At 36.7% G+C, this 19,605-nt stretch overlaps 2 protein-coding genes across 5 annotated transcripts in view; one reads left to right on the top strand and one right to left on the bottom strand.

Annotated features, from left to right (window-relative positions):
* Nucleotides 1-7,135, bottom strand: part of LOC144451072 (uncharacterized) — a 20,407-nt gene extending 13,272 nt beyond the window's left edge. For both annotated transcript variants that reach the window (XM_078141843.1, XM_078141844.1), the window contains exon 1: nt 6,984-7,135. In XM_078141843.1, the coding sequence (XP_077997969.1) occupies nt 6,984-7,059 (76 nt within the window). In that variant the 5' untranslated portion in view covers nt 7,060-7,135. The remainder of the gene's footprint in view (nt 1-6,983) is intronic.
* LOC144451074 (arylsulfatase B-like) lies at nt 504-19,605 on the top strand. Of its 3 annotated transcripts, none has more exons than XM_078141846.1 (8): nt 504-614; nt 13,211-13,434; nt 14,093-14,279; nt 15,663-15,868; nt 16,984-17,191; nt 17,290-17,539; nt 18,229-18,392; nt 19,295-19,605. In XM_078141846.1, exons 2-8 carry the CDS (start codon nt 13,390-13,392, stop codon nt 19,558-19,560), a joined length of 1,326 nt encoding a protein of 441 aa, XP_077997972.1. In that variant the 5' UTR covers nt 504-614; nt 13,211-13,389; the 3' UTR covers nt 19,561-19,605. The 3 variants fall into 3 exon arrangements, with proteins under 3 accessions (XP_077997972.1, XP_077997973.1, XP_077997971.1); XM_078141847.1 differs by lacking the exon at nt 504-614 and adding an exon at nt 12,939-13,040; XM_078141845.1 differs by lacking the exon at nt 504-614 and having other exon boundaries at nt 13,099-13,434.

Below are 19,605 nucleotides of genomic sequence, written 5' to 3'. Positions count from 1 at the left end.
TGTACACCCCCCCCCCAGCTCACCCCCCCCCCCAGCACACCCCCCAGCTTTCAGTTGATTGACATGATTCAATGTGTTTGTGTCGTTTAAATGATATAAGATTATAGCAACAAGAAACAAACGTAACCACGAAAAACCATTAAGTCATCAACTTTGCCCTTCAACGAATTCTACGGTTGCTATGGTAATTTGAGGATAACAGTAGAGACACCTCCCACTTCCGTAATAGTAGATAAAATATTTAAAAGGGCCACTAATCTCTCTGAAGGTCCCGGTAAAATAACAAATCTGTCAATGGCTCTACCTAGGCTTGAATCGTATCCATGGAAACCTCACGAAATACTGAACTACATTTCACATCTGTCAATGAATACTGTAATATCACTAGTGGTACACCAGTGCAATGTGCGATTTAACCTGTAAGTGTTCTGTTTGTGTACACCAGTGGCGAGTTAACCTACGAGTGTTCTGTGTGTACACCAGTGCAACCCGGAAAGTATGTGTGCTCTAGTCTGTAATACACCAGTGTAAGGTGAATGTTAACCTTCGTGTCCTCTGTTTGTTACACAGATAAAGAACAAAGACTTGGCTGGCGTGTCCAGACTAGTAAAACTGTAAGTATTCTAAGGAGTGACAGCTCACCCTAAGAATTATAACGTGGGAAAAACTTGGCGGACGCAAAGGCTTCATAATTCAATCGTGTGAAGTTAAACTCATTTAGTGCGTAGCTTTAAATGATGTTGTAAAATTTAGTAGGTTATGAAAAAGACAGCGATGACAAAGATACTACTAGTATTACTGTATATGTTTACGATGGGATGATATTTGCAAACATTGCTTATATTAATGAAGCTTTAGGTGGGAAGGTTGTTTTGAAGTCAAGAATTTCATGAAGTCAAAATAATGAAACTCGCCTAAGTTTCTATTAAAAGTCAAAACTTGTATACTATATACGAAGTCGATTTTGGATCTGGATTGGGATATACAAAACATGAGATATATGTTATTAACTTCAGTGACTGATCACTCTCCATGCTGAGTCTCAATACACTTTAAAGTGACTATATGGATGAGAAATGCGTAATGAATCTTTTTATTTTAAAAAAACCTACTTTATTTTTTTTTTATTTGAAAAAAAAACTGTAGAGCAACATACACAAAGTCAGTAAACAGTTTGTTATTGTATGTACACTAAAAACATTAATTAATCACGTATGTGAATAATCTGTCTAATTGTTGTAACCACAAATGATATACTGCAACCATGGTTACCTAAATCCTTGAGGGAGAGCTATCCTTCCAATCACTCCAGATTGGGTATCACTACAACTACAAACAATCACACTGTATTTTGTCTCAAAGCAGGGTTTCGATAGAAAATAGCTATTGAGTTCCTTTGATATCCCAATTGTGTGTGGTATAATTAGAAAACATTAAAGTGCCCATTTGAAGGTTAGCTGGATATTCCAAAACTTAGTTATCATTCTTTGGAGATTGCCATCAATATTTCACTGCCAACATAAAACTTAGAAATTATAGTATTTATGTCATTAAAGCCGCAAAGAAAAAATGTGTGTTCCGATAACGCCCAATTTCAAAACGGGGGTGGGGGTTAAGTATGTATTTTTTTAAATATTTTTTGTTTTGTTTTGGGGGTTTTTGTTCGTTGGGGGGGGGGGGAGTGTGGTTCAGGTTGTTACAATGTACGTAGAGGTCAACTGAGATTTCTCATCGATATGTTCACACTTTCCGTATGATATGCAGACGACATTGTGTGCTACACTGTATTCTGCCATGTTGTTTTGATCACAAGATGATAATATCATCAAATCTCACTATTTCTCTCAGGACTTCCAAATTTTTCAATTTTTCAATATTTTTCGAATTACTTTAAAAAAAAGTATAAGATCGGTAGTGAAAAACTAGGTTGGATCGGGTTACCAGAACCAAACAATTATTTTTATTGGGCCTTGGTAAACAAATTATATATTTTTTTCCCATAATGCACCATTCAAGATGGCAAGTTTATAACTGTCTAATCCCAGAAAACAACTGATTAAAATGATATGGAAAATGTGTATATATTATTCGAATACTACTACCATTGTGGTACATATGTATCATATTCATCATCCAGTGCAAACAAATACTGAATAGCTCTACTATGGTGTCAAGAGCGTGGGTCTTATCTGTCAGGAGTACATTTTCCAAAGATGAGATTTGTTTGTGACACACGTGTGTGAAATGTCTTCGGTGTAAAGGTGCCTTGATCTTATGTGTACTGCGTTGTTTCATAGGTCAGTAAGTCATTACATTTACCCCCTAGTAATAAATAATCGCTGCAGTTTAGACCTCCACATTTCATATCATGTTGTGGCCTATTCATAGTAGACGTAAAGGCTCTATCTTTTAGCGTGCTTTACGCAGTTGTAAGTGGTGAAAATGAAATGTTCAACTCTTTAGATTTATTTTCAATATACTGCTTAACGTTTTCCTTGTGATATTTCATCACAAACATTCACACTTACCCCGGAGCCTGGAACACTAGTCTTGCTTACAGACGGAATTCGGGGCTCAATTCTGACATTTTTCCAAAACACAAGAAGGAAGATGGAAGGGGACATTGTCAGAATCGAGTCCGACTTACTCCATGTGAAAGCAGGACTACTGCTGGAACACATGCTGAACGTTCCTTAGTGTTACTTTAGGAGAAATGTTAGCATGGAATGCAGGCTACTTTTTCCTTCCCAAAATACTGTTTTGTTTTACCATTCATCCATAAAATTATGTTTATTTGGTCAACTCATTTTATACCTCTATTAAATTTCTTTTAACTTCGTTTTTATTGAGTGTTGAAGATAATACTACCATGCTTTGGTCGCTTTGGATTGAGATGGTAGTATTGAATTTCATTCATTGAGTCAACGTTAAGGTCAATTAGCAGTGACCAGAAAATGGTAATGTCACGACACACATCTTTTCTACGTGTTGAAGTTCAATTGAACTTGTAACATTCTCATCACGTGTACTGAAACGTCATGCTAGTTATTGATTTAGTCTACTGTTCATTCAATCATCGATTTACACACACTCCAGAAGGTTGAACATTCCAACGCGATTACCACGCATTTGTTTAGTTTCACTAATGTCATTCGGCTCTGGTGGCGAGACATTCGGCACGTTTTGTATAAACTAGTGGATCATTTGCATACATATATCAATGACTTTGGTCAGGGGTGAATCCAAGTTAATCGGGTAAATCAAGAATACGGTTTGCGATCTCATGGATCAACAAAACGATACCAAAATGTCACCTTGAAAGTATCACTGGTGTACTTAACTCATCTACAATTACTTAACCCAGAGACTTGTTTTGTCACTTTCTCAAGAAGCTCTCTACACAAAGATGTAGAGAGTGTGTATAGAGAGCTTGTTAAGATGATACATGTAACACCAAGACAAATCTCTGGACCAACAGATACATGGAGGTTACAGCTTGAAATAATCCTGCTGTAAAATCATACTCATTAGTTTTAACTTAAATGGGAACGCACTCCAGAAAATAAGGGTACTTTCATAAACTTTGGCTTTTAGAGTCATTTTATGATTTCACATCACGTAATAGCGAACTTGCAATCCAGACTGAGCATGCTCAGATGCAAAGGACTATGGGATTATCTGTGGTTATCGCAATACCTAATCTGGAGCTACTGATAAAATAAACCACACAATGGCCAGGGTAACTATGAATTAATTATTCAAAATTGCAAACAATGTAACAATATTGTTTATAATACTACTTGATTAATATTTATTATCACATTTCCCATGATGCAACATTCAACATGGTGGGTTTGCAAGTTCCCTATTGCTCGCTCGTTTGTAAAAAACATCCAATTGAAACTCTTTTTCACTTTTTTCACTTTAACTCCAGTGTGCAGAATATTCATGACTATAGAGTCATGAATATTCAGTGTACATCTAATAAATATCCATGTCTCGTAATACCCATGCTGCATCAGTGAAAGACCAAATAAAGGTGAAAACTCGTTTCAATTTGTTGTTTCTCGACAACCAAGTGAAAATCATGTGATGTGAAATCGTAAAATGTCTCTCCAGAACCTATGTTTATGAAAATACCTATATTTCCTGAAGTGACGTCACCCTTTAAAAGCCAGTGTTACAATCCTAGGTTGTCACATTCGTGTCATCATATCAGTAAAGTGTGTGTGGGGGGGGGGGGTTTAATCTATACAAGCCTGATTCGTGAGTAAATCACTCGTCAGGAGATGCTGATGTATCAAGCACTGTGCTACGGATAAATCTTACCACTGACTTCCTATATATATATATATATATATATATATATATATATATATATATATATATATATATATATATATATATATATATATATATATATATATATATATATATATATATATATATATATATATATATATATATATATATATATATATATATATATATATGCGTGCGTGTGTGTGTGTGTGTGTGTGTGTGTGTGTACTTTATAATATAATATATATAAGGACTATATAGATTACTTATTTTGTTCTGGACCAACTGTTTCTATAACAGTTTTCACACTTATAGATTTAACACTACAATCCAAGTTACGCCTTTAAGGTTGCACTGTATGTGTTATATTCCCGGTCATTGCATTAGTGTTATGTTTAATAGTTCACGACTGTTTGATAATGATGCCAAAAACATCAGAAAAACTAGTGCTCTATATTCTTTATATGTGCCTTTCGTTTTCGAAGAGGAATATGCCAAAGATATATTAAAGAATTTAGTACGAATAAAATAGATTTATACGTCATTGAAAGCAAACAAAACCAACAAGTTGATGGAAAGACCTCCCGTGATGCAATAGCTATTGTGACGCAATGGTGGTTTAACATTGGTTTTAGGAGCAATGAACTGGCATGGTTGGAGGTAAACTACTCAGCTGTGTACTAACCGACAAAGATCAACATCGTCGTGAAAATAGCCTGTTTCAACAAACTATGGATCAAGGAATGGTGATAAATCCTGAGTGGAGACCAGAGACATCATATTGATTACATTTTAGTGTTAGCAAAGAGGTGAAATAGTCTCCATTACACCTTTTAGTTTGACTTCGTGACTCTCAAAATAAATCTGCCAAACTTCCCACGAGATCGAGGCATCATTTACTACAAAAGCAGTAAATTTTGTAAATTACAACATGGAGTACTACTGTGTGGCAATCACCAACTTTGTTAAAATCAAATGTTTTCGCCATAATTATTCCCTACCGCGATTACCACATTAAACCACAGGGGCGTGTAATATTTCATAGATTGTTGTTTTCCAGGTCTACAGACTAAATATAACAACCTTTTGATTAATATATATTCCTACATGTAAGCGGAAGAGACTAATATTTCTTCGTAGTATAGAGATTGATACATTTGTAGCAGCAAGATTCGTACGATATTTCCCTAAGAAAACGACATTCTAAGCAATAAGAAAACAACAATCTATGAAATGTTACACGCCCCTGTGCGTTAAAATGTGTGAGAAAAATGAAAATCAAACATCTGAACGATCAAAATAAATTGTGAAAGGCGCTTTACAACCTAGAGTTTAACATCGCATGCCCCAAAATGAGATAAAGATTGAACTAAATATAATAATAACAATAACGAAATAATCACATGGCGTGAAAGAGTTGTAGGAGATGACGAACACATTTACTAGGTCTTCACTAGTTTCAGAATGATGTCGGAGCAATGCAAGCGGAAACACGAAACGCTTTAATTAAATCGTTAAAAAAATAGCGTCGTCAACGACACGAGTCGAAAAAGTGTCAATAAAATAAATATTTACATCGTTTTCTACCGTCCTTGTGTTAATGTTCAAAGTTCGCAACTTTACGACTTTTCTTGTTTATTTTGGCTAATTTCAGTAACAAAGCTATAATTCATGCCTCTTCCTTAAACTCCATGTACAACGTACAAGATTGAATATCTGCTACGGTGACGTAATATATTTTGCGCTAATAAATTTCATTAATTCAGTGATACAATTTCTACATATAAATCCTAGTAGTAGATGAGAAGTCTGCAGTGGCTAAAATTGATAAACGGATACGGGTAGAGTATTATTTGGCGGGTCTTGTCACGAAACTACAACAAACGTAATATTGTGAAATCCTTGATCACATGACTTTAAATTATCAAATTTCGCAAGACGGTAATTCAATAGGATATAACTCCTCGGAAAAGAATTTACAATGACGTAATTGGTTATCACAATAACTAAAAGATTATCCGGCAACCCCTCGAGCTCCCTCCCCAGTAAATTTGTGATTTTCTACCATTTAGCAAGAACGTGTTTGGTTAAACAAGTGCTAATACAGTTACAGATAAAATTACATAAGATGTCTTTTCTTTTAATTGTAGAACCAATGAAGTGCGAAATTGTTTAATGGAGGAATTTTGGACAGTGATTTCCCATCATTCGTCTCTTTAGGTGTTTATCTATAAAATTGAATACGGTCAGACCACCTACAACTTACGAGTATTTAATATCATGTGACGTATGATATCAACTGCGTCTCGAGTCCTAAGAACCGAAATGACTCAAGAATACACCCATAACCTCTAAGATTAGCAGCAAACCCAAAACGTCTTGTCAGTACTTAAAGAAGTTTCCGAAAGGTTTCCTAATAGCTCGAAGACGTACGGCAATATAAATCAAGAATTCATTTAGTTAGTTTGTCAACTGTCACGTCATTTTTTTTACACAAATGGGAGGGGTCATGCAAACTTCATAAATTATCGGTTTTCTTGTAGGTTATAAAGTGCGTGCCAGTGTTACACAGTTCTTGAATGAGTCTGTACAACTCTCAGATGGCAACGTTAACGGTAAAGTTCAATCCCGACAAAGTTGGTCAATTCAAAGAGTGGGAATGTTATATCTGTCGTACTTACGTGCATGTTGAGTCTTGGAAAACTGGCATAACAGAACTATAAGGCAGCAAGCGAGGACAAAAGCGTGGCAGTGCATTGCAGTCAAACGTACGTACTGTTACATCAACGGGCAAGTTCTCCGGAGATGTTGAACACACCCACTGTCGGCTCATCCTACTTTGGCATTTGGGGGCCACATACAGTTCATTTCCTGTTACGCGATACGACCTTTTGTTGCTTACGGCCACCATTCTACGAAACTGACGTCACGACGTACATGGATTACTTACAATATGAATAGCTGGCAAGAAAAACAAGAACAGCATGAAGACAAAGGAAATGAACACCCTAAACACTGTTTTGAACTTTAATGATAGCTTATTGTGAATTAAACTCATGTTTTACGAAAGTTCATATCTATATTTTCAAACTAGTAGGCAAACCAAGATGACTCCTATATGTCTCCATGTGTCAAATCTCTACTTGGCGATATATATATATATATATGGTCGCTGGTTACTGTGCTAATTTAGGAGGCAATAACGTTGTGGACGTTGGCGTATATATAATTAGTCGAAATCCACCAGTGCGAAAGTCTACGGACCAGACTGACGGGTGCGAAAGTCTAAGGACATAGTCAAAATCAGAGACAAGGGTGCGAAAGTCTAAAGACATAGTCGAAATCCACCAGTGCGAAAGTCTACGGACGTAGTTGAAATCCGCCAGTGCGAAGGTCTAGGGATATAGTCGAAATCCACCAGCGAGATGGTCTATGGCTATAGCGATATATACTTGCCTTTACATGGAACGTCTACAGCCTTGGTCTGGTCTTAGTGGATGTTGTGTTTAAAACCACTTCTTTCGGATATGTAGGCTGGTAAGTTACATGTTTCGATCTTTCTTGTTACCTACCATTCTATGTAGGTGCATTTAGGATAATATTGATTAATTTGTAAATCCTAATCATCTATGATATTTTAAAAATAATATAAATTTACTGTACTTAAAGAGAAGGCCAGTGCTAATGACGATGTGTTTGCGAAACAAATATTTTGCTACAAATGGCTGCTACGTAACATCTGGACTGTTTACGATACACGCGGTTAGTGTATTCGGCATGGGCCTATAACACCCTTCATCACTCGTGTACTGATGGGACGTTCGTACGTGCCGTCTACAGTGTGACCGTCCCAAGACCATTGGTTAGGTACATTAGGCACAGTACTTCGACCCATATGCCTAAATCAAAACGGTGTCTTGTACCGTGATGTACCTTTTAGACTGTTTTACACATCGGTCAACCTTGAATGGTCAAATTGAAGTTGACAACCACGGACTCCTATTACAATACTAAATGTCCATACATGACACTCAGTTGATGAAGTGATCTTAAATGCAATTCATCGTCTTTACAGTTACATTGCCGGACAATGTCAAATTCAGAAATGCTAGACTTTGGCTAAAAACAGAATTCGTTCGGATATGTCATTAAGGACATTTTGATTGAAACTACTGCCTCACTACGTACTGCCCTCTACAACAGTTCACGCACTGTCGTTACACTCTCTAAACTTTAGGAACAGTCAAAAGTTCATTATTTCGCAAGAATTCGGAAAAATACATTCCAATTAAGAGTAGCTACTTTGCCTTCGGAATCACAATAAACAGCTTATCTTCGCCAGTGACAAAATACATAATTATTTATTTGATAAACGATTGTCTTCTCTTAAATTATATGACATTCCGTGCATCAGAATTTCAGCGACAACCTATAACACAACATTTCTTTATGAAATTCCTAAATTTAATGCCAGTCCTTTGGGAACAATATTTCCTGTGCCCTTTTTTGACCTTGACATTGCACCATTACTTGTGTATCATAATTTTAAGAACTTGACAGCGAGCAGGCAATACTACTAAACTAATAAACTGTTTTGTGACTAGCAAGAATGCGGACACAAAGGCAGGGGAAAACACCCGGGGGACAGGGCAGAACAGAACAGAATAGAACATAACATAACATAACATAACATAACATAACATAATGGCGGATTGTTGTGGAGGTGCATGGAAATCGAATGCGATGACTTTTTCATTGCCGCCGGGCTAATCGTCGATGTTGGTCACTGATGAAAGAAAGTTCCGAGGTCTCGTTTATACTTTTCCTTCTTTTCGACATAACCTCTCGATATCTCAAATTTATAACAAGTGTTTGTGGGAACAAACGAATGTTTAGTTTTCCTCGACGGAATACGTGCTTTTCATCATGTAATCCGTAGAAACAGTGGTCACAGTCATGCCGCTGTAGAGGGACAACAATTAATTTGTTATCCAATTCCCTAAACAAGCTGGATCGAAGCCCTGAAATTTAACAGAGAACCAGATGGTTACATCATGGCGCTGTGAGCTTATTGAAGCGTAGGCCTAAATACTAACAGCCTTTCGCAGGAGCAAGGGAACAATGATGACAAAGGGGAACCAGATATAAACTAAATTCCTCATGTGAAAACAAGAAAATGAAACCTTTCAACTCTAGAGTGTGCGCACATTGCCCCTTTAAGTTAAACTGTCAGCGCTCTTAAAGTTCTCATATGGATGAGGATTTGATATTTATTTTGGATTTTTAATTTATAAAACAATTTTATCATGGCTTCCTACTTGAAAAATCAATGTGAAACAACCTATACCAAGTCCTATTTTGTAACTCAATACATTGAACAATATTAATACATGTAAGTTAGTTATTGTACGTACAATATCAATCTTTTTACACATATTTTAGGATTTTGCTGTGTGTTCAGTTACAATCACAGATTTGTTCAATGTTGTTTCACTTTGATTTTTCAAGTAGGAAGCCATGATAAAATTGTTTTATAAATTGAAAATCCAAAATAAGTAATTGGCAAATATCATGCCACATGGTGACATGGTATAAACTAGTGCCCATACTGACCACAATTTGCATATTATCTCTCTGTTATGACAGTATCATGTTCGATCGCGAGAGTGTGTGGTCTGCTTTCCTTCACACTTAAATGCATCTGCTATACAGGCATGTGAAGGCACAGCTAGCAATGAGAAGTCTTTTCTGCCCTAACGGAAGTTTTAATACATTTGTTTAATGATGAGAGTATTAACTACCCAATCAAAAGTCATTATAGTTAATGGTGCTGCCTACACAAATTATGCATACAAGAGTTTAATATTAGCACCCTTGCTAGCTGACAAGTGTTAAATGTATATTCGATATTTCTGTGCTCGTTGGTATTTTACGCGTAAGTTACTTAGCGCCTGACTGTGTTTTACCTCAGACCACTAAAAGAAGTGGTCTGGGGTTTTACGTTTACGTTGTTATCAATTTGTATAGTGCATATTCATCACTATGAAACATCATACCTTAACATAAATCTGATTACCATTGCACCCGTGTACATGTCACTAAATTGCTAATTTGTTATCTGTCAAAGCCAATCCGATTCATTCTTGACTTGACTGAGTTTTGTCATCATATAGCAAGCGTCCAACCTCCACTGAACTTATCTGTTCATGACCAGGACAATGACATGTTGACTCTGCATTGGCACTTTCCGACAAATGATGCAAACAGATGAAATACCATATACTTGTAGTTGCACACGGCGGCGACGACGACCGTCATATTATTTGTACAAATGTCGTTTTGACAACCTTTACCATTGAACTGTTACAACTCGTCACGAGGACTAATCTAATCAAAGAGTTTATTACTGTTTTTGTAGGTTATATTTTACTTAGCAGTCAACTGTTACAAAGTTTACCCTCGTCAGTTAAAAACATAAACCCGTTTTGATTTGTCGTCAAAACAACTCGACTAGATTGAGTACTCGTTGTTTTGATAATAAACCTCGATGTTTTTAGAGGCTAAGTAAACGGATAGCTTTAAGTAAATTGTAACATAAATGAGTATGTTTGTTTGACATAGTCTACGGTAGGTACCATTCATCGAGTAACTAGTGCTTAAGTCAAGATGAAATGTTTGTTGTTACTCTTAGTCTTGCGATAACATGGAGATTCTATTAAATGAAATGGAAACCAAGTTGTTTGGTGGAAAGTGAATGTGATGATAGTCACATTCAAAGTGATAAATGAGTTATTCGTTATGGAGTTAATATCACACAATAACATACTCTGAGACAGCAGTACGATTTTCTGTTCAATTCAAAATGATTTGCAAGCATTTCAGCTACAATGATGTAATGCCCATATGTGTTCGATTGATTGAAAACAGAATTTAGCCATCGTACAATTATACTTTTTTGAAATATACCAAGTACGAAAACAGAGAATGAAATGTTGCATATTGTAACGTGGGGACAAACTGTAAATTATTCACTCATCATCATCATCATCATCATCATCATCATCATCATCATCATCATCATCATCATCATCATCATCATCATCATCATCATCATCATCATCATCATCATCATCATCATCACTATTACAACATATATCTTCATCACCACCACCGCCACCATGACAACCGAAGCACTGAAGTTAACACAGCGACCTATTGTCATGAAAGTAAAACATGTCTTAAATCCTCTTTCTCCCAACTAGTAATAGCTTGTTTACAAACAATACCCCTTGGGAAAAAGAGGATCATGACATTCGAATAGATTGGGGGGGGGGGAAGAAACTAGCACTTTCACCACAAAATAGACCTGTGGTTCTGACGTCCATCTCCAGTACGATTGAAGTGTGAATGTATAGGGCCTCAATTTGTAAATTCATTGACATCTTCAATGTGACGTAAGTAGGGCAGTATGATATAAGAAGACCTATGAACCCGTCCTACATTTAGGCTATGTGTAAAAGTGAGCACCTACACGTACAATGTTTTTTATTGCGCTCTGAGTTCTCTCTGGGTGAAGATACACAAATTCCTGCGATTCCATCAGTGATACAGTATTCCCTACGTTATGTCCAACATTGATGTATATATTTGTATAAACATAGCTGTAGATGTAACATGGGATGACCCGTACACGTATTAGGTTATTGTATGTAAACGTACAAATGTCTACATGTTTAGCCATGTGCGATTCTGTTGGCAGAATCAATTCCCCGATCTGGCAATGTCTCTATACTCCCGAAACACTCTTTCTCTACATATCCATGAGTAAAAAAACGATACACAAGGGAAACTTCACCGGGCACTTTTAAAACGGGAACTACTTTGTTCGATTTAACGGAGAGACTATCAATATCGTGCACTGTGGGCCGTAACAGAACGAGAAAATATATTTGTCCCATAACTCAAATATTGTTTGACTTGATTCGTCAGATCTAGACTGGTTTTCTAAGTAGATCTAATTAAGACAACACTTTATACTTTTACCATTCAAATATCAGTACTTTATACAATAAGTGAATATCAAAGTTTTACTGATTGGTAATGCATTCACCTGTACTGTACATGTTAACATTGCATTGTAATCTTTTCTCTAAGTTGAATTGAATTGTGTTTTCTCAGACACTTGGCTATGCCTTGCATATTATTTCAGAGGTGAGTTTCGCGAAATAAAGAGACTCGGTCCTGATCTCCATGACAACAGTCATGTGATTATATTTCGAAGACTAGATCTATTGAAATTAGTATTTCCACGAGAGTGTGTACCATTCCATTTGCCAAAGTAGTTTGTTTGTTTATATTACTTTACTCTTCTATTACCTCTATTACCTTATTGACCGAAAACTGGAGCGCTACAAAGTATGGCTCATAACAAAACCCATGTGTATGATACATTCAGCGAATGACCATCGTGTATCTTAGGTCACGTGATCTCTAGCTCTACAGGACCTACCATGTTATGATATTCCCGGCATAATAATGCTATTTTGATGATTTAGTTGCCCAGTTACAATTTCGTGCGTAATATTGGCATTGTGTCTTAGTGAAAAGGGGGGGGGGGGTATTTTAACAACTATCTGAGAGTAGTAGCCTAGTACGATGACGTCACTTTAATCCTCGTTCAGCAGATCAATTCATCTCTCCTACTGCAAGCTGTGCACAGTGATACCTATAATGTCTACGTATGTATACAAATTTATGGATTATGTCTACTGCAAACATTGTAACAGCTAGCTCAGGCCATTGCCTATACATTGCGCTAGCTGCTCGCTAACGCTGGTATCGATACCATTGATGATGGAGCTATACTAAATAAATGCCAACATGAAGCCTTCTCTTGTCGTATTTTTAGTGTTCTTACAAGGAATACTGCCTATCTATGGTAAGACGCGACAACCTCACATCGTGTTCGTGCTAGCAGATGAATTGGGTTGGTACGACATTGGTTACCACAGTCCACGAATCCAGACACCATATTTAGACAAATTAGCAGGCGAGGGAATCAAATTAGAAAACTACTATGTACAACCAATGTGTACACCAACTAGAAGTCAGCTGATGACGGGTCGATATCAGGTTTGTAGACAATTTAACATACTTTTAATTGAATATGGATATTGCTGAAATCAGCTGCCAACTATGACCTAATGGTGGAATCAATTCGGTCACCTATTCAAATACATTCTCTGATTATCACATTTGATTCACCAACAGACCATTTCCACGAAAGCCAGCTGTGAATGTTTTAATCATCATTATTACGCTATTATAGTTTATTTCAATATTAATTATTGAAATTAATAAACATATAATTGTTAGGATATATTTTTATATTTTCATGAAATTTTGAGCGTCGAAGGCATGATTGCAGGTGGACTAATCTAACGACATGATGGGTGGTTGGTGTCACGTGACAGAGTAGAATTGTCATGTGATAATTAGAACCATCAAGGAATTTTACTGTCAACTCAAAATAGCAGTGAGTGAAATAGGATAGAGTTGTTTAAGACTTTTTGAATGTGTCCATGTATTGTGTCGACGATGCGGTTCGATTGTGAATCCAATCATAAGTGGCCGTTGAGCTAGTGATCTCCAATCTCTGTCAATTGGGACTCCTTCAGAAAGCGAGGGAAACCCACCTTGGGAAACTGTTGATTTAAATCCAAACTACTATAAATCATCTTTATTATATTATCATTATTATCTATTATTATTTATTGTTTTCAATTTAAAGATACACACAGGACTGCAGCATAATGTTATAAATCCAGACCAACCCCTTTGTCTACCGACAGACGAGATCACGATAGCTCAGAAACTGAAAGAGGCTGGATACACTACATCTATGGTGGGTAAATGGCACCTAGGACATTACCGCGAGGCTTGTTTACCAACAAAACGAGGATTTGATACTTTCTTTGGTAAGTTTGGACGTATGTTGTTTCCTCACCTGATATTCGGTGTAGACCAAATCAATGGTCTTCACTGCTTTTGTGACGTCCATGTATGAATAGATGATACTGTATCATACAGTTGACATGTTTGATTCAGATTTAGATACCAAATCGCGTAAGTATATGATGAAAGAGAGCTATCAGATACTATTGTCTATTGTAGTGTCAAATTCAATTTATTGCATTAGGTCTCTTGTCCAATGAGCACACTGTTAAATAACAGTACAAATGACGTCACAACAGAACAACTATACAACAGCATGTTTAAGTGTTCATATAGTTCGACACAAAACCCCAACAAGGTTGGAGAAGGTACAAATGACAATTAAATGAATGAATCAATCAATCAATCAATCAACCAATCAATCGATCAATCAATAGTTAATCATTGTCAAATCTAATTTTGAACGCTCTGTAAATAAACCTAGCAAGATTTCTTGTTTGTCTTACTTTGCATGAATTAATTAATTGAACAAATTTATACATATTCGGAAACTTCCAGAAATATTCTCTTTTCATATCTCGAACAAACTAAAATGAAGTGATATTCATCTTCCAAAAGTTCACAATGTCTACAAACTCTCTCATCTAAAGGTCAAATCATGGCGACCACAGGTTGTATTATTACATACATAGCAACCATGGTCGTGCTAACATATGGCTGTGCAGATCACATATCAACCAGAAATGATAACAACTGATTTCTGTATCAAATCACTATACTGTGACCAGATTTCCAATTTCCAAAACAATTGGGCAGAATATATCAGTATGTCTCATATAACATGTACATCAAAACTAGAATAGGTAGTATATACAGTATGCCGTTTGGTATTAAATGCAATGTTCAATTTTAATACTGGACAGGTGACAGCAATTCATATTATAAAGGTAAGATGGACGACACACACTGTAAATAACAGCTGTTCACGTCATGTATCTATTAAAAGAGTGGTGTATTTTTATCACGACAAAATGGTCTGTGTACATACAGCTATAATATAATATCACTTAATCATGGATAACCATACGCCAAACTAACAGGTGCATTTGCGCATCTAAAAATTCCAATGATGTAACCATGGGGATGAGAAATGGGTATCTATTTTGGATTTTTAATGAAGAAAGAAATTGTAGTGTGTTTTCGTACCTGTAAAAAATGAGAGAAAATGTCATCATTATCAGTACACAGTGTACGAACTGTGTCTAACCATAAACAAAGAAGACTTCCTTGTCTGGGGTATAAGTGGGGCAGTTATAGCCCCCTCCTCTTTCCTAACCTGATTTAACCATGGCCATGGACAAATAAATACAAGAGAACTAAAATCAAATGACTTGTTGTCTCTCTAGGTTTCTACAACTGTGCCTGTGACTACTACTCCTATGAGAAGGGCAAATTCTATAAATTTGAAAACAATACTAGACTGCATATGATTGGTCAAGACTTGTGGAGGGATGACAAAGAGTTTCTAGCACCACAGTATCAAGGAAAGTACAAGACTATGGTATTTGCTGAAGAAGCTCAACATGTCTTGAAAACACATGACCCGGATGTGGTAAGTCTGTAGACTTTGTATCATGCCTTAAGAACCCATGACCCAGACATGACAAGTGTGTAAACTTTTGGACAATTGTACTTGCCCTTGACCATAACCCCGATCACTTTTTTCCTTGTCTGTGCCCCAATGTACAGCTGGCATATACATGTATGAATAACAATTAGTCGTGGAGCAGGAAGGCGGGGGGGGGGGGGGGGGGGTGACAAATTAATTTTGGATAAAGTGTAAATGGGTGACTCTTCAAAGCAATGGTATTCACGACTTTGCACTGACATTTTGAAATTGTCCCTACCGGAATACTTTCAGTTGCAAGCGATGTTTTATCAGCCATCATTATTATTGTTAAGTTGTGTCATCTGCTCACATACGTAGATCCACGCAATGTTTTTACATGATTGTCATTATACAACACAAAATGTTTGTCTTTAAAAGTTCATCTACTCAGTGCATAGGATAATATTACAAATTATAGCTACATTTACACATTATATTACATCACACTAAATCACATTACATCACATTACATTACATTACATTACATTACATTACATTACATTACATTACATTACATTACATTACATTACATTACATTACATTACATTACACCACACTACCCTACATTACATTTCATTACATTACATTACACAACACTACCCTACATTACATTACATTACATTACATTACATTACATTACATTACATTACATTACACCACACTACCCTACATTACATTACATTACATTATATTACATTACATTACATTACATTACATTACATTACACCACACTACATTACATTACATTACATTACATTACATTACATTACACCACACTACATTACATTACATTACATTACATTACATTACACCTCACTGCCCTACATTGTATTACATTACATTACACCACACCACACTACATTACATTACATTACATTACACCACACCACGCTACATTACATTACATTACATTACACTACATTACATTACACCACACTACATTACATTACATTACATTACATTACATTACATTACATTACATTACATTACATCATATTATGCAAGTCTACTAATAACTGGCAATTATCATATTCTGTACGTCATCACTATTTTCGCAGCCACTGTTTCTGTACCTGGCGTTTGGTTCTGTACATCTACCGCTACAAGTTCCTCACAGATTTGAAGACATGTATCAAGATGTGAAGGATGACCAGAGACGCGTTCTCCTTGCCATGGCAACCTGTCTGGATGAAGCTGTAGGAAATGTGACAACGACTTTGAAAGAGACTGGTCTGTGGGACAACACTATCTTCATATTTTCCACAGGTTGGTATTCATTGCCAAGTTCAACTATCATCTTAGCAAACACTAGCTTTCTATTTTTCACAATTTGGCATGTCTTAGAATTTTTTATATATCCCTAGATAACGGTGCGGCCACGGCGTATGGAGGATGCAGCTGGCCACTTAAGGGGGGCAAAATGTCTCTCTTCGAGGGAGGTATCCGAGCTGTTGGGTTTGTGACAAGTCCTTTACTACCAATGTATCTGCATGGAACAATTAATCGTGAGCTTATGCACGTAAGCGACTGGTTTCCCACCTTAGTTCGAATTGCTGGAGGTAAATTAAATGGAACCAAACCACTGGATGGCTTTGACCAATTAGACACACTTTTGTAAGTTCTGCACTTCTCGGATTTGACACTGTTATCATGAAATTGCTATGTGAATCTCTATTTAGGAGAGGGGGGCGGGGGAGAGGGGTGCTGTATGAAGACCATTCACTTTTATTTGGTATAAGACATGTAATTATGGTATCCAAGATTGAAGACGTGGATATTTTAATGAATCCAGGTCTAAATCACAGTAAGAAATGCTCTATCAAACAGTGTGTTCAGACTTGTAAGCGTGTGGAGGGTTTTTAATAATAGTTTTGACTACTGCGGCCTCCCTCAACGTCAGGGCCGGGAGATGTAATCCATATGCCTTAATATTTCATAATTATTATCTTCAAAGTTGAAAATATTGTGCTGATACTCATTCCAAGCATTTCTTTAGTATTTTACATAGTACTAGGGAGACAAACTATTTTTTTTTGAGCCAGGGAGTCCAATGATTCAGTCGAGTCACGTGTGTTTGTGACAATTATATACTAGTGACTGCATGAGCCTACAATTTTGTTCCATCGAGACTCTTTTATGTTTCTTTTAGTCAGTTTATTTGATCAGATATTTTGTCAACCTGTTCACACTACTTACACAAGACTACACTGTACTGTCACTGCACCACAACCTGTACCAGGATGACCTAGGATTATAGCATCGACTTGATTTATATGGATATGATAAATTTATCATTTCATCAGGTATGGCAGCAACTCTCCACGAAGAGAAATCCTCATCAACATTGATCCCATGATACCTTGCGAGGGATGTCCGGAGAAGACCGAATGGGACCATAAGAAGTTTGACGTTCACGTACATGCAGGGATAATCCTGGAGGATTGGAAGTTAGTGACTGGTAATCCAAGTATGTCATCACAATTATTATAAATATTTTTCATATTTTCAAAAATCGTCAAACACGTACATGTGGTGAGTATGTGACGACGTTCCACCTTTGGCTTAATTTACCCCTGGGGGTTGTTGACAGTCAAAAGTGGTACTGCGGTCTCGTACTACCCTTGGACAGAGATGGTGGTTAGGTGGGCCAGAGGTAGGGTTAAGGTAGGTAAATTAGACTTTTCGTGTAGTGGTAGGTTTTATAAGCAATATATCTACACATGTGTCCATTTTTATTCTCTTCAGCCATTCTCTATACACGAGGATGATTTCGTCAGCCAGAAGTAAACTTATCTACGTAATCATGCACAAACAAGAAAAATCCGGAAAATGTTGAGTTATTCGTAGAGCGTCTGATAAAGCCAATTTTCATCTCTATAACGCTGTCTTGTATTAATAGGAGATCAGAACCTGAAAATGACCTCGATTGAAATTCAAATGTTAATTTTACCAAAGGCTGTTCACTGAAAACATCAATATAAATTATATTTTAATGCAAGGTGTCAATTATCATGCTGAAGTATCTAACCATACAGTTGTTGTTTGTTTGTTTGTTTGTTTGTTTGTTTGTTTGTTTGTTTTGTGTGTTTGTTTTTGCTTGTTCTTGTTATAGTAGTTTTTCTTAATGATTGGATTCTTTTGTGGAGCAATCGCCGTGGAGCATACGCCGCAAGTTACCGAGAAAATCGTGATTTGCTCTTCGGGAATCATCGGTCTTTGCTTTCCACAGCGACACCAAACAAAGAAGCAAAGACCGACGATTCCCGAAGAGCAAATCACGGTTTTCACGGTAACTTTCGGCGTATGTATCAGAAATGCGATGTACCACCTGTACACCCACGCTAAATGTTGATTTATGTTTTATTGCAGATCATAACTATTGGGTTACTCCACAGGAGATTCCAGAAATGCACAACATTTATCTGAACGAGCCTGGTAAAATGGTATGGTTATACAACATTGCATCTGATCCTAACGAACAGAATGACTTATCAGACAGTTTACCAGGTATTGTGGATGTACTCCTGGACAGACTAGCTGAATACAACGATACCGCCGTTCCCGTTCTTTACCCGGATAGCGACCCGTATGCTGACCCATCGAGACGTGGAGGCAGTTGGGGTCCGTGGGTTTAAGATACATATATGAACAATCTAGTGGGGGAGAGGGGATAATCTAGT

The sequence above is a fragment of the Glandiceps talaboti genome, chromosome 20 (genome assembly GCF_964340395.1).
Source record: "Glandiceps talaboti chromosome 20, keGlaTala1.1, whole genome shotgun sequence".
NCBI classification, from domain to species: Eukaryota; Metazoa; Hemichordata; class Enteropneusta; family Spengelidae; genus Glandiceps; species Glandiceps talaboti.
The sequence above is the reverse complement of the archived record's forward strand: the minus strand, read 5'-3'. Positions and strand labels throughout refer to the sequence as shown.

Coding starts and splice junctions, on each gene's coding strand:
- LOC144451074 (XM_078141845.1), top strand. CDS start 13,183: ATGAAGCCTTCTCTTGTCGTATTTTTAGTGTTCTTACAAGGAATACTG. Junction 15,869..16,983: donor AAACACATGACCCGGATGTG/GTAAGTCTGTAG, acceptor CTATTTTCGCAG/CCACTGTTTCTGTACCTGGC. Junction 18,393..19,294: donor GTTAGTGACTGGTAATCCAA/GTATGTCATCAC, acceptor GTTTTATTGCAG/ATCATAACTATTGGGTTACT.